We start from the raw sequence: 13,352 nt of genomic DNA on the forward strand, positions 1-13,352 counted from the left end.
AATGTTACCTCGTTCTTGTAATGTTTCATTTTTTGATAGTGACTATGAGCTTTTTCAAATTGCCTATTTGGTGATTTTTTTTCTAGGAAGAGGCTTTTTCTTTCTTTCGTTCTTTCTTTTTCTTAAAATAAAAGTTCTGAGTTAGAAAACATGTATACCAATGGCTTTGTTTGAGGACGTGTTAGTCCCTGATTCCACAACTTGAGCTCTGTGTCAGGCTACAACTTACATTTATAATCTCATTTTTTTCCCCTCTGTAGTCCAGAAAAACTTTCCTTACTAATGACTATACAAATAGTCACCATGGTTGACAGAGAGTTTTTATTGTGATGTGGCTGCGTTGATGTTCCCAATGGAAAGTGCAGCATTTGTGTCCAGCCCATGAGGTTGGTAATGTCATTCCTGTTTTACAGTTGAAGAAACTGATGCTCAGAGGGGAGAAATGTCTTGCCCAAAGTGAGCCTGCCAGGAGTAGTGGAGCTGGGACTGGCCTCCAAAGCTCTGGGCCTATTCTGGTTGTGCCTACCCTGGTTGTCTAGTCCCTAGCTCTCCCCTGGGTCAGGGGCAAAGAGGGCAGAGCCGAGCTTGAGCATAACAAATCATATGCTCCTCGTGGGATGTTGTACAGATCAGAGGCCTCATAGTGCTCTTCATCAAGCTCTTGGCATAAGGATTGTTGTGTTCAGTTGTGATTATTGAATTGTTGGACTTCAGCTATCTTTCTCCCCTGGGAAGCTGATCCTGGAAAGCCAGAGGCCCTGATGGCAAGCAGATTGGAAAGAGGAAATTGACATTTATTCAGCACCTACTGGTATTAGAAATATGAGAGATTAGGGGGGAGTGCCTCAGTTCGCACCCTTGAAGGAACACCATCTGGTAGACAGGTAGCAATACAAGGCTTCTCAGAGGAGGTGACACATGGAAGGGACATTAGTTTACTGGGCCTAGGGGGAAAGGAGGGAAAAGAGAGAGAGATACCCAGGGCTCTTGTTGGAGTGCCGGGTGTGTTGTATGCAGATTTGATTTAATCTCCTTACTCCCATATGGAAGGACGCTCAACTATTTATAGAGGAGGAGCAGATGATCAGAGAGGTTGAGTCACATTGTCAGGAAACAGCAGAGCTAGGAATTGAAGCTAGGTCTATGCCTTAGAACTGGGACTCTTACACTGCGCTCAGAGACATCGCACAGGGGAGAGGGCTGAAGACCACCCCCAACCGCAACCCCCGCTGGAGTCGTCCACGCTGGGCGAGGGGAGAACCCTAGGTAGGAGCAGTAAGAGAGCAGGAGGCCCAGGACAACGCAGCGACCAGAGTGGAGTCGAGGAAAGTGCTTGTGTCACCAGAGGAGGCCGTGCTTTGACCCTTTAGGGTTCCCCTCAGGTGCGCAGCCCGACTCCTCCTGGCTTGGGGGAGCAGTCAGAGGCATTCCCTGACACCACAGCGAATGTGGGCGGGGCAAAGACAGAGCGGCGAGGGAGGGGCCAGTCTGGGTCCCGACCCCAGCCATTGTGACGGGTGGGGGGCTAGAAGGCATTGCGAGCCAATCAGAACGTAGCATGTAAATGAGCAAGCGGGGCAGGTGGGGGCGACTCCAGAGCCCGGTGTCGCCGCCCTGGAGAGGGCGCAGGCTACATTGACTGGCACCGAGCGAGGCGCGGACTCTGGTGAGCAGGTCGGCTCTGGGCCAGGGGCAGACGCCAGGGAGTTTTGGGTCTCGGAGGAGGGAGGGTCGGACACACTCAGGCCCAGAGATGGTCGGAGACAGCATGAGGACGTCCTTGGGGACCCCACCCCCGACGACTCTGGACACGGACGGTGCGCAGACGCCCAGGGGACGCCGAGCAGCGGAAGGGCCCGACGCGTGAAGGACGTGGGGTGAGGGGAGCGAGGGATCCGCGGACCCCGGGACCGCTGACGCAGTGGCTGACAGACGAAGGGAGAGTTGGACTCACGGAGGCCTAGGGAGACCCTCACGCCATCTCCCCGCCCGGCGCAGAGAGGCATCCGTGGCTGTGCTGCGGAACCCGAGAGGAGGAGGATAGCCGGCTCGTCCATCCTCACCATGGCCAGCTGCCGCCACCATTCCGGATACTTGGCAGACGACGAGGCCAGCCACCCCACCTACATGGCCCGGGTAAGTGTGTCCGGCAGGGCCCTGACACCCAAGATGCCCCAAAATGTGCCCCACCAGCTCCCGCACCCCAGATCACAGCCCCCCTTTCTCAGTGCCTATTGACCTCCTCTCTGAGCCTCTAAGTGACATTCTTATCACCTTGACCACTCCTCTGACCGCCCGCTGGGCCCTAGTCACCCGCAACTTCATTCACCAGGTCCCCTGACCTCTAGCAGCTCTGGAGGAGCTTGGTAGAGTGGTACCCGAGTGGGAGCATGGAATCTACTCAGGGCCCAAGCCTCAAAGTTTCAAAAGCAGCCATGGGGGGCCCAGGGGGCAGGACTACAGGTGGTCTGTATAGTGGAGACAGGGCTGGTCTGCTCAAAGTACAGATGAGGAGCCCAAGTAGGGCTCAGGGGTTTGTGATTGCCCATTCCTGCCCTGTGTGAGGGCAGAAGTGGGTTTTCAGGCTCCCTAGCCACATCTTGTATATATGAAATGTATGTGTCGGGGAAGCATCAGGGTGACCCGAAATCGATCCCTACTTTGCAGAAGAGGAAATTGGACCTCAAGCGGGGCCATCGTGCCCAGGGTGTCACAGCCTGCAGTGGCAGAGCCAGGGTCCAAATCCAGGAACTTTCTGACTCCAAAACACACTTCCTTCCACTGCCCACTCCCACTCAGCTCCTGGCACCCTAGGAGGACCTGCAGGGACCCCTACCCCTGTGGACCATCCCTGCCCTATGTAACATGTCTGTCTGCTCTGGTGCAGCCGCCTAAGAAGCCACTGTTCCCGGAAATGGGGCAAGCCTCCAAGTTGGGCCACATGCCACACCCACCATCAAGGTACACCCCCACAGACAGCTTAAGACTCCAAGGCCACCGACGAAACCCAAGGGACGCTCAGCCCTTTGGTAGCTTCCTGGATTTCCTCGTCGAGGGTCAGGTGCTAGACAGCCTACAGACGGTGGTGGAAGAGGCAACTGAGCGCGTGACCACTATGAAGACAGCGGCTGGGGTGCCACTGGTGGAGGTGCAGGACCCGATAGAGGTGCCGAGGGGTGGGCGGCAGGTGCGCGCCCGGCCCAGCCTCAGTACCCTGCACCGGCACCGGGCCCGGCGCAGCCTCTGCACTGGATGGCCCAACAACTACCCATCCTCCTCCAGCTCCACGTCTGACTCCCATAGCAGCTTCACAGCTGGCTGGCTGGGCTCGCACAGCCAGGACAGTGACCTGGGCACGCATGGCAAGGGCTCACTGCCACCCATGAAGGACAGGCTTTTGCTGGAGAAGAACCTCAAACGGCTGCTGAAGCTGGAGAACAGAGGGGTGAGATCTAGGGCCATGGCCCAGGGTGGGCGGGATGGACCCCAGTCCAGAGCCCAGGGCCAGGGTTAGGCCTTGCTTGGTTGCTCTTGGATACCCCTGAAAGCCCCCCTCTCTCTGCAGAAAGGCCTGGATCAGTCCTGCTTCTGGAGGGACTCCCTGCTGTGGGACTCACTGGGCAGCCAGGCCAGCAGCCAGTGGACCCAGACCCAGGAGCCACCTCTGTCTTGGTTCTCAGGCCTGCTGGACTCAAGCACAGGCACACCCCAAACATCAGAGCCCGGGCCTGGAGAACAGGAACTGACCTTCCTCAAGCGAGGGTTTGATAAGAAGATCAAGTCCTTGTTGAGCCAGTCAACGTCCTTTGACCTGCCTGGCTACTGTTCATTCCGTGAGCCCCATCAGACTCTGGACTTTCTGGCTGAGCACCACCTCTTCCCCGCCTTGCAGAGTGTGGTCCGCCAGGCTGTGGACAAGCTCAGTGGAGCCTGCCACCACGACGGCTGCCCTCTCTTCCCATCAGAATGGGAGCCCCCAACAGAGCCCAATTTTGACTCCACAACAGGTTCCAAGCCAGCCACACCCACCGATGGGGAGGAGCCTGAAGATGTGCTTCCCACCCAAGTCTCCAGCTCCAAGATGATTCGAAGAAAGAGCATCAAGGGCAGAGGATGGGCCAAGCCCAAGGAAGGTGGTTCCCCTGTGTCTAGTACCCAAGTGGCCACCAGATTCAGGATCGAGGTGACACCCACAGAAGAACCCAAGGTTCCCTCACCCCACCCCAGACAGGAGGCTCCTGACCAGGACCCTGAAGTACAGAGACCACACATACCTTCTTCTGGGCCCCTGAGCTCCAGCCAGAAGGCCCATCCCTGGCGGAGCGTGCACCCCACCCTGCCTGCCCCTGGGATCATGGTGGAAGGGTCCTCCAGCCAGACCCAGCCCACCATCCAGAGCATAGCTCCTCTCACCTCCCCCTGCGCTGGCTTTTCCCACCACCTTCCTGTGCTCTCACCGCTTGCCTCCTCAGTAAGAAGCTTCTCCCCATCTCCTGTTTCACTGTACCCAGACACGACCTCAAGGGTGGGGCTAGGAAGCTTAGGGAAAGGTCTGCATGGGAAAGGCTCCTTCAGCTACCACCTTTAGCAACCACTGTCCCAGGTATCTTGCCCTGCACAGTGGAAACCACCTGAGCAGGTGACAAGCTGATGGGGAGCAGAAATCTTGGCCTAAGCTACTGCCAGGTGTGGACAAAGATGAATAAAGCCTATTTTTTATCCTGGGTATTTTTGTAATGTTTGCATGTGAATCTCAGAGGCCCTTCTATGTGGGCAGCGTCCTGTCCCTTGTGGATAGCAGCCTAAGCCAGAGTGGGGCTCTGCATCCTAGGTCCGGCTCCCTCTGCTTCCACTACCTAGGCCAGGACTCTCCAGTGTGTCTGCTGAGAGGGAGTTGCTTAGGAAGGGTATGGAGAAGACAAAGGTGGCTTCACCCTGGTAGGTCCCCAGCACAGCCCCTGACTCTCGTCTCCCCCATTGAGGCCCAGGCAGGCTTCCCTCCTCTGAACCTTGGCCTGGGGGAGAACCTACCAGAGCTGAGGTTATCCAGGCTCCAGTTTGGCTGACCCCATGACTGACATCACCAGCCTTGCCGCAGGCCTGACTGGTGTGGTCGGCGTGAGGAGGCCACTGTGGTAAGTGTGAGGGTGTGGCTGACACGCAGGACCTGTGCTCAAGCTGTGGACTGAGACAGCACAGCAAATGTGGCAGGGCCATACGGCTAGTGTGATGACAAGCGTGGCATCTGTGTGGGTGACGTGGAGGGTGCTCTGGGTGTGAGGGGCACCCTAAGGCATTGGGAGTGGCATGACGTGTCTCCCTTTCCCTCCCTGGCTGTTGCACAGAGCTCCAATTACAAGTTCATGAGGAAGAAGCCACTACCCTCCGTCTCTTCCAAGTCTACCATATCCCACCTCTCCAACCCCTTGTACGAGGAGCTTGTCAGCTACTTGGTAGAGCAGGTCGTGTCCTTGCTCATCTACAAGTACAAGTTCGAGAAGAACCTTTCCAAGCAGCTGGGCTTCATCTCCTTCTCTGTCACCGAGACGCTCATGGACCTCTTCCTGGGATTCAAGAAGGTGACGGGCTCCCGCATCTGCCTGTCCTCAAAGATCGACTGGAGCTGTCTGCTGCGCAGGCTGGAGGAGGCCGAATGGGACCGGCAGCTGTCCAGACAAGCATCCCAGCATGACTCCGCCTCCCAGCGCAGCTCCCGCCGAGGCACCATCCACCGCGGGGCCCCGCACCACGGGGCGCCCCGCGGCAGCATGGAGTCCCCCTCCACACTGCTGGAGCCGGCCCCCCAAGCGGATCAGGAGGAGGCTGCGGAGTCCAGCTTCGACCGTGAGTTTCCCAACTCTCAGCTGCTCGCGGCTCAGGAGGATACTACAGCCGAGGAGCAAGAACCCGCGAACCAGCGAGAGCCCAGGCCCTCCGTGTTCCCGGGCCCGGGCGTGGGCTCTCATCAGCGTCAGGAAGAAGTAGACATGGACAGTCAGAGCGATGAGGTGGAAAAGGATGAGCAGGAGGAGGAGGATTTCTTAGGGGACAATGGCCCATCCCAGAGCTCCCCCAAGCCTCAAGTGGAGATGGGGCTCAGCCACTCCACAAATGTGGGCCGCAGCGACCCTCCATGAGGCCTCCTGTAGGCTGCACCCAGCGCTTGATTCCCTGCTCCTCCTCTTGCTCCAATGGACTGCTGCCCTGCGCCCCCTCTCCCCGCCCCAGCCCGTCCCTGCCCTGAGCAGAGGTCAGCGTGGCTGGATGCCCATGAGGAGCTCTGCTGGCCTGTCAGGGGAGCCAACAGGGGAAATAAAGCTTGTGTAGATAGAGCACAGTTTTCTCGACCAGAGATTGCAGCCCCACTTCTGCAGGCCTGAGCACCTGCCCTGGAGTAACACCTCAGGCAGGCCTTCCTGACAGCTGCCGTGCTCTGACCCCCTGACCTAATGTGCTCTGCTTGAACACAAGTCCCTGCTCCGGGCTCTTCCTCCACTCCAGTGTGCACCTTCCTGACTCTTCCAGCCTCTTAGGACTCTTTCCCTAACAGTCCCTGTGCATCATGGTCCTGCTTCCAGAGGGCTCCTCTTCTGCCAGGGCAGCACCCTGCTCCCTCTGACATGCCACACCCTCACGTTCCTCTCGGGGAACCATGCAGTCGCCCTTTCCTGATGCCCGCTGTCTTTCTAATTTGTATTTCCCATCTCTAACTCCCGAATCTGGAGGGTCCAAGCTAGGTCCCATGGAGGCTGCTGGCCTGGCAAGCTGTGGGTTGGCTGCCCCAGGCTGGCCATGTGATTATTACCCCCTTTCAGCAGTGCCCTTGGGCCAGACAGCTCTCTCTGGAAGGGTCTGCAGACTTGGCTGGTGTTGTGATTGGCAGGTCTCATCTCCAAGGTTCTCCTGGGGCTTCTGGCCATCCTGTGCCACCAGCTCAGCACCCTCTCCCTCTCTGCCTTCCCAGGGCAGCCTTTATGTTCCCCAATCCAGGCATCTTCACCCAGGGAGGCGCTTGACCTCTCACCACCACCCTGTCACCCATGTGGCCAAGAGAGCACGTGAAGATGCTCCACTCTGCCTTGCTGTGTGGGCTTCCACTGCAGGGAGACTGGCAGGTGTCCCACACCTCCCCCTGGATCCCGCCTGGGTGTATAGAGCCCAAGTCTGCTTAACCCAGCCTGACTGTGCTCAGTGGCCCACGTGTGAAGACAAAGTGATTATAGAGCTGCTCTGGAGCTGGGCAGAGAGGACCTTCCACACCACATCCATGCCCTGCAATTCGGGAAGAAACACTTCCTCTGCTCTAGTCAAGAGGGACCAGGGCCCTAAGGTGGGTGGGTCAGGGACCCATTGTTCCAGAAAGCTCTTGTGGCAAGGATCTTTTAGGGCATATGCTCAGCTCATAAGGCCCATTCCCTGAGGCCACCCACTGCCACCACCACCATAGTGTGGGGCCACAACATTTTTGTACCTTCTTGCCATACCACTTGGCCACAGTTGATTAGCCCTCTTGATACATCCCTATTCCAAGCTGGGCCAGTCAGGTATTTTTTCCCCAGGAGCTGGTAATTGGGATGGACCGAGATATTTTTTTGAAGTTTATTTTTATTTATTTATTTATTTATTTATTTATTTTTAAAGATTTTATATATTTATTCATGAGAGACAGAGAGAGAGGCAGAGGGAGAAGCAGGCTCCCAAGGAGCAGGGAGCCCGATGCGGGACCCGATCCCAGGATGCTGGGATCATGACCTGAGCCGAAGGCAGATGCCCAACCATCTGAGCCACCCAGGCGCCCTTAAGTTTATTTTTAATAATCTCTCCACCTGGGCGCCTGGGTGGCTCAGTTGGTTGAGCGACTGCCTTCGGCTCAGGTCATGATCCTGGGGTCCCGGGATCGAGTCCCACGTCGGGCTCCCTGCTCAGCAGGGAGTCTGCTTCTCCCTCTGACCCTCTTCCCTCTCGTGCTTTCTATCTCTCATTCTCTCTCTCTCTCTCAAATAAATAAATAAAATCTTTAAAAAAAAAAATAATCTCTCCACCTAAGGTGGGGCTTGAACTCACAACCCCGAGATCAAAAGTCGCATGCTCTTCCAAATGAGCCGGCTAGGCGCCCCAAGATAGACTGGGAGATTCTGGCGCAATTTGCACTGATTGCTAAAAACCAGTGTGGACAGTGTGGCGCAGCCATCTCCCAGCCTTCTCCAGAGAGGCAAGAAATTCTGTTTGCAGAAAAGAGCCTGGAGGGGAACCCTAGGGCTCTTGAGACACAGCAGCCGGCACAATACCTGCCAACTTTCCAGGTCTCTCTGCCAAGTCCTCAAGGTGGGAAAGAGAACATATCCCCACCCTGGCCTCAGAAGCACATATCTAGAGAATGTGAAGTAAGAACCACTGGTCCTCTTGCAGCTTGTGCTCCAAAGTCCCAAAACAGCATTTCTGTGCTATTCTCTTGGTCAAAGCAAATTACCATGCCGGCCCAGATTCAGTGTTTTGATGAGAGAGTCCATGTCTTGATGAGAGAAGCAGCTTACACTTATGCGGATGGGAGGAATTGTTCGTAGCCATATTTGGAGGCCAGCTTACCAACCGCCCCCCCACCCCTCCCCATAGCTTTTTGCACCTTGAGCAATCCCTGGAACCAAGTTAAGCAGATGAGCATGTGAACCTGAAGACAATCTGTGACTGGAAAGTGGAGGTCTGTGGAGACACCATAATCCGCCCTGAGCATCTGCACATAGGGTGAGCTGGGGAAGGTGGTCTGCAGGGGGAGGCAGGGAAAGGGAATAGCTGTGAGAAGGCATGAGGCCCTGAGAAAGTCGAGGGACAGACAACCACGTTGGCTTCTCCTACTCCAATTCTGGGGTCTGTGCTATACTTGGAATCCTGTTTTTGCCTGTGGGGGAGATTGCCTGCTGTGTCCTCACCATCCTCTGGTCTTACATGCAGTGGGAAGCTGTTGGCAGCTTTAAGCAGGTGCCTGGCATGATTTTATATATATATATATATATATATATATATATATATATAAAGATTTTAAGTAATCCCTACACCCGCATGGGGCTCAAACTCACAACTCTGAGATCAAGAGTTGCATGCTCCACTGACTGAGTCAGCCAGGCACCCCTGATTTAAAAAAAAAAATTTTTTTTAAGTAGGCTCCACGCCCAACGTGGGTCCTGAACTCATAACCCCTGACATCAAGAGTCACATGCTCTACTGACTGAGCCTGCCATGTGCCCCCTGATATATGCTTTCTAAGGTATAAATCACTCCCCTGTGTGGAGAGTGATTTGGAGGGGCCTGAGCTGCGGAAGTACTGAAATCTGTCAGGGGGCAATGGTCCATATCTGGAGAGGCGATACCGATAGTGGAGAGTGTCTTGGATTAGGGTGGTGATAAGGAAAGCAGGAGAGATGCTTTACAATCTGTTTTGGATTTAGAGCCATCAAGATGTGTTGGATGAGATGTGAGAAATGTGGTAAAGAGGGGAATTAAAGATAAGTCCCAGTTTGGGGGCTGAATCAAGGCAAACGGAGGTGCCATTACTGAGACTCAGAAGCCTGGGGGAGGGGGGGAGAAGTTTGAGGGAGGACACCAAGAATTCTGCTCTGGACATATTAAGTCTGAGATGCTTGTTGGTATGTCCAAGAGAACATATCCATTGCTTCCCAGATTATACTCTAGCCCCTCCACCGTGGAGTGGAGGCCCCTCAAGTGAGTGCAGGGTCTGCCAATGCCAGGGCAGACCTTTAGCAATTTAGACACCCTAAACCCTGAAAAGATCAAGTGTCTTATCCCATATGTAATTCAAAATAGAAACACTATTAAACACGAAAACCCCCAAATTACATGTTGCTGTAATTAAAATGGCTTTACTCTGGATTTTTTGAATGCAAAATTCGGAATGATTTAATTAAATATAAACTTTTCTCCCTGCTTTGTTGGTGCCTCAAGTTCACGGGTAGTCAGCCTATTGAGTAATGTAGCCCAGAGCCAGTTCCCCAGTGGCCCCCAGCACGGGGCCTGGAGTTAAGTCAACATAAGAACGTTCCACAAATGAATAAATAAACAGTCGTATAAGTTTTTCTCCCTTGAAGATTGAGCTGACAGCCCTCTGAGAAGGCACTGAGACAGCGACCCACTCATATCGGAAACCTGGCACACTTAGTACCCACAGTCACTTGGTCTCCCAGGGTCCTGGTTTCCTAAGAAACTTTGGGGCTTTCTGGTGAGAACCAATCATTATCCTCAACACCACAGATCCCTGCTGCCCTCTGCTGCCCGATGGCCGGTTAAAAAACCCCAGGGTCCAGGGACTGAGGTGACCCATTCTCAGAAAGGAGGCAATGACCGAATGACTGGGGAATTAACTAATCCCGGGATCCAGGGACTGAAGAACCAAGTTATCCAGTATCTGAGATCCATCGACCTCGTGACCACAAAATCTAGTGGTCCAGCAACCCTGAAGCTGAGGACCCATAGTTGAGAGGAAAGATCGTGATTGAAAGCCCGACGATCCAAGATCAAGGGGTTTTGTGAACACGTGCCCGCAGGGTCCTGGGATCCCCAGCCAGGTGTCCAGGGGCTCAGAGGCCCCTGGGTGGGGCTCCCGAACCTACAGCGCTGCTCTGCAGCGTCTCTCTAACCACTCGGCGCCGCACCAACCTTCCCTTAGCATTCATTGGTGAGTCCTCGGAAGCGTGGACCAATCAAAGCCCTCCTCGTGTCTCCAGCCCCCTCCCAGTCGCCGCTCTGGAAAGCCGGGGGCGGGCCCCCTCAATGCCGACCCAATGGCAATGCAGGCGGAGCGCCGTGCTGGCTGGCGATTGGCTGCCCGTACTGGCTCTGTCAGAGCCGGATTGGCTGGTGGCGGAGACGGAAGCGTCCCATGGGCCCGAGCTGCCGGAGCTCGGCCGGGGCGATGTGGAGCGCGGGCTGTGGCAGAGCTGCCGGACCGGCGCTTCTGGGGCTGCTGCTGACGCTCTTGGTGCCGAGCAGCGGTGCCGCCAAGTCCGGCGCAGGGCTCGTGACCTGCGGGTCGGTGCTGAAGCTGTTCAACACGCAACACAGGGTGCGGCTGCACTCGCACGACATCAAATACGGATCCGGTGCGCGGGGCCCGAGACTGGGGTATCGTCAGGGGGGCGGAACCCGAGGCCGGGGGTTTGAAGGTGGGGTGGTCTTGAGGGACTCTGCAGGGCTACGAGTCTGGGGGTCTTCAAGGAGCCTGGCTGGGGGACCAAGGGGGCCAAGGACCGGCCGTTTTAAGGGGGTCGTCAGGATATCGGGGGCGAGGAGGGTCGTCCGGGAGCTGCAGGCCAAGGGACTTGGGAGTTCAGCCAGGGACCAAGGGCCAGAGTTGGGGCCTGGGAGTGAGCCGTTGGGGTCCCAGGATTGAGGTTGTCTTGGAAAGTTTATGGTGTCCGGGTCAAGGGTAGCGAGTTCAGAGATTGACCGCGACCCCGGGGTGGGGTGGGGTGTCGCCCCTCAGGCAGCGGCCAACAGTCGGTGACTGGCGTGGAGGCGTCAGACGACGCCAATAGCTACTGGCGGATCCGCGGTGGCTCGGAGGGCGGGTGCCCGCGCGGGTCCCCGGTGCGCTGTGGGCAGGCGGTTCGGCTCACGCACGTGCTAACCGGCAAGAACCTGCACACGCACCACTTTCCGTCGCCGCTGTCCAACAACCAGGTGAGCCCTCGCCCCAGAGAGGCTCGTGTGTGTGTGTGTGTGTGTGTGTGTGTGTGTGTGTGTGTGTGTGTGTCGGGGGGGGCAGGGACAGAATCTAGACTCTTCCTCTCAGTGGCTCTGAGCCTCAGCTTCCTGTGTGAAATGGGAATTTCAATTCAGAAATGTTTACTGAGGACCACCTCTGCGGGGCAGCTGACAGGAAGAAAGATCTGCTGGATAGCTTATCTCCTGGGGTTGGGTTGGACCCAGGAAGGGGATTCACGAGGCCTTTGGGGTGGGGAATATGAAACCGGGCAGGGGAGGAGAAACGCAGGTTGGGTCTGGAAGGATGAGTAGTTCTCCAGGCTACCGGGGGGGGGGGGGGGGGGGGGGGAATTGGGGCTTTGCCAGGCCTGGGGAAGAGCTTGTGCTCCAATGGAATTCACTGGAACTGGAGGATGGAGAGGTGGAGGGGTGGAGTTGGGGTATAAGGGGGTTGTGGGGTCAGGGAGGGATTGGGGAGGAACAGAGGCTGCTTGGGGGAACTTGTCAGAAGAGAGAGTATGGAATAGAGACCTGTCGGCCTAGAAGTTGGACGTCATGCTGAGTGAGGCTCAGAGAGGTTAGGAAGGGGAACATGGAGGAGAGAGGAGGAGGTCCTAGCTACTTGGGGGCCAGTGGTTACCGCCCAGACAGATGGGGTAGGGTGTGCATGTGTTTGAAGAGATCGTGTTGGGGAGAGCCTACTGGATGCTGGGGGGTGACGGTGGCAGTGTCCCATTTTTCAGCTGTGGGAGCTGAGGCTCAGAAGGGTACAGGGAAGGACTCAAGGCCCAGTGCCCTGGGTGTGAGTGCTGCTGCCAAAGTGACCACAGGGGACTCAGTGTGCCTCTGGTGAGCACTGTCCTTCTGTCCCCTGCACCCACAGGAGGTGAGCGCCTTTGGGGAAGATGGTGAGGGTGACGACCTGGATCTGTGGACCGTGCGCTGCTCAGGGCAGCACTGGGAGCGAGAGGCCGCTGTGCGCTTCCAGCACGTGGGCACCTCTGTGTTCCTGTCAGTCACTGGAGAGCAGTACGGGAGCCCCATCCGTGGGCAGCATGAAGTGCATGGCATGTCCAGCGCCAATACACACAATACGTGGAAGGCCATGGAAGGCATCTTCATCAAGCCCAGTGTGGATCCCTCTGCAGGTCACGATGAACTCTGAGTGCCATGGATGGGTGGATGGAGGGTGGCAAGGTGGGGCATCTGCAGGACCACTCTTGGTAGAGACTTTGGGTTTGTAGGGGTTCTCAAGTGCCTTTGTGATTAAAGAATGTTAGTCTGTGATTGTGTTTTGCTGTAAGCCTGGGGGTGACCAGGAGGTGCCAGCCTCCCTGACCTGGTTCACCATCTCTTCCTTAGTGCAAAACCTCTTGTCTCCAGCACGGAATGACAGCTCAACCCATCCGAACCTTGAAGCTCTTTCATGTACTCCAACACTGCCATCACAACACCCCTCTCCACCCTTAGATGGTCTGATGGCAGGTGACCCCAGTTCCCTAGCCCCTGAGCTTCATGAACCTTCGTGTTAAGTTCTCACAGCCTAGCCTGCCTGGGCATGTGGCATCTCCAGCCCCCACTACAACTTTCCAGGGTCCCAAGGAGATAACAAAACTCAAAAGATTTTGCAAGGGAAG

General features: G+C 56.1%; 2 protein-coding genes across 2 annotated transcripts; both read left to right on the forward strand.

Annotated features, from left to right (window-relative positions):
- Positions 1–2,049: 2,049 nt before the first annotated feature.
- CCDC116 (coiled-coil domain containing 116) lies at positions 2,050–6,137 on the forward strand. Its single transcript, XM_088019400.1, has 4 exons — positions 2,050–2,142; positions 2,888–3,445; positions 3,566–4,471; positions 5,346–6,137. Exons 1-4 carry the CDS (start codon positions 2,065–2,067, stop codon positions 6,135–6,137), a joined length of 2,334 nt encoding a protein of 777 aa, XP_087875526.1. The 5' UTR covers positions 2,050–2,064.
- Positions 6,138–10,877: 4,740 nt separating this feature from the next.
- Positions 10,878–13,002, forward strand: SDF2L1 (stromal cell derived factor 2 like 1). The gene is made up of 3 exons (XM_028094931.2): positions 10,878–11,111; positions 11,495–11,691; positions 12,599–13,002. Exons 1-3 carry the CDS (start codon positions 10,892–10,894, stop codon positions 12,878–12,880), a joined length of 699 nt encoding a protein of 232 aa, XP_027950732.2. The 5' UTR covers positions 10,878–10,891; the 3' UTR covers positions 12,881–13,002.
- The last annotated feature ends 350 nt before the right edge of the window (positions 13,003–13,352 follow it).

The sequence above is a fragment of the Eumetopias jubatus genome, unplaced genomic scaffold (assembly GCF_037043125.1).
Source record: "Eumetopias jubatus isolate StellerSeaLion01/CBP00866 unplaced genomic scaffold, mEumJub1_p1.0 scaffold_16, whole genome shotgun sequence".
Classification (NCBI taxonomy): Eukaryota; Metazoa; Chordata; class Mammalia; order Carnivora; family Otariidae; genus Eumetopias; species Eumetopias jubatus.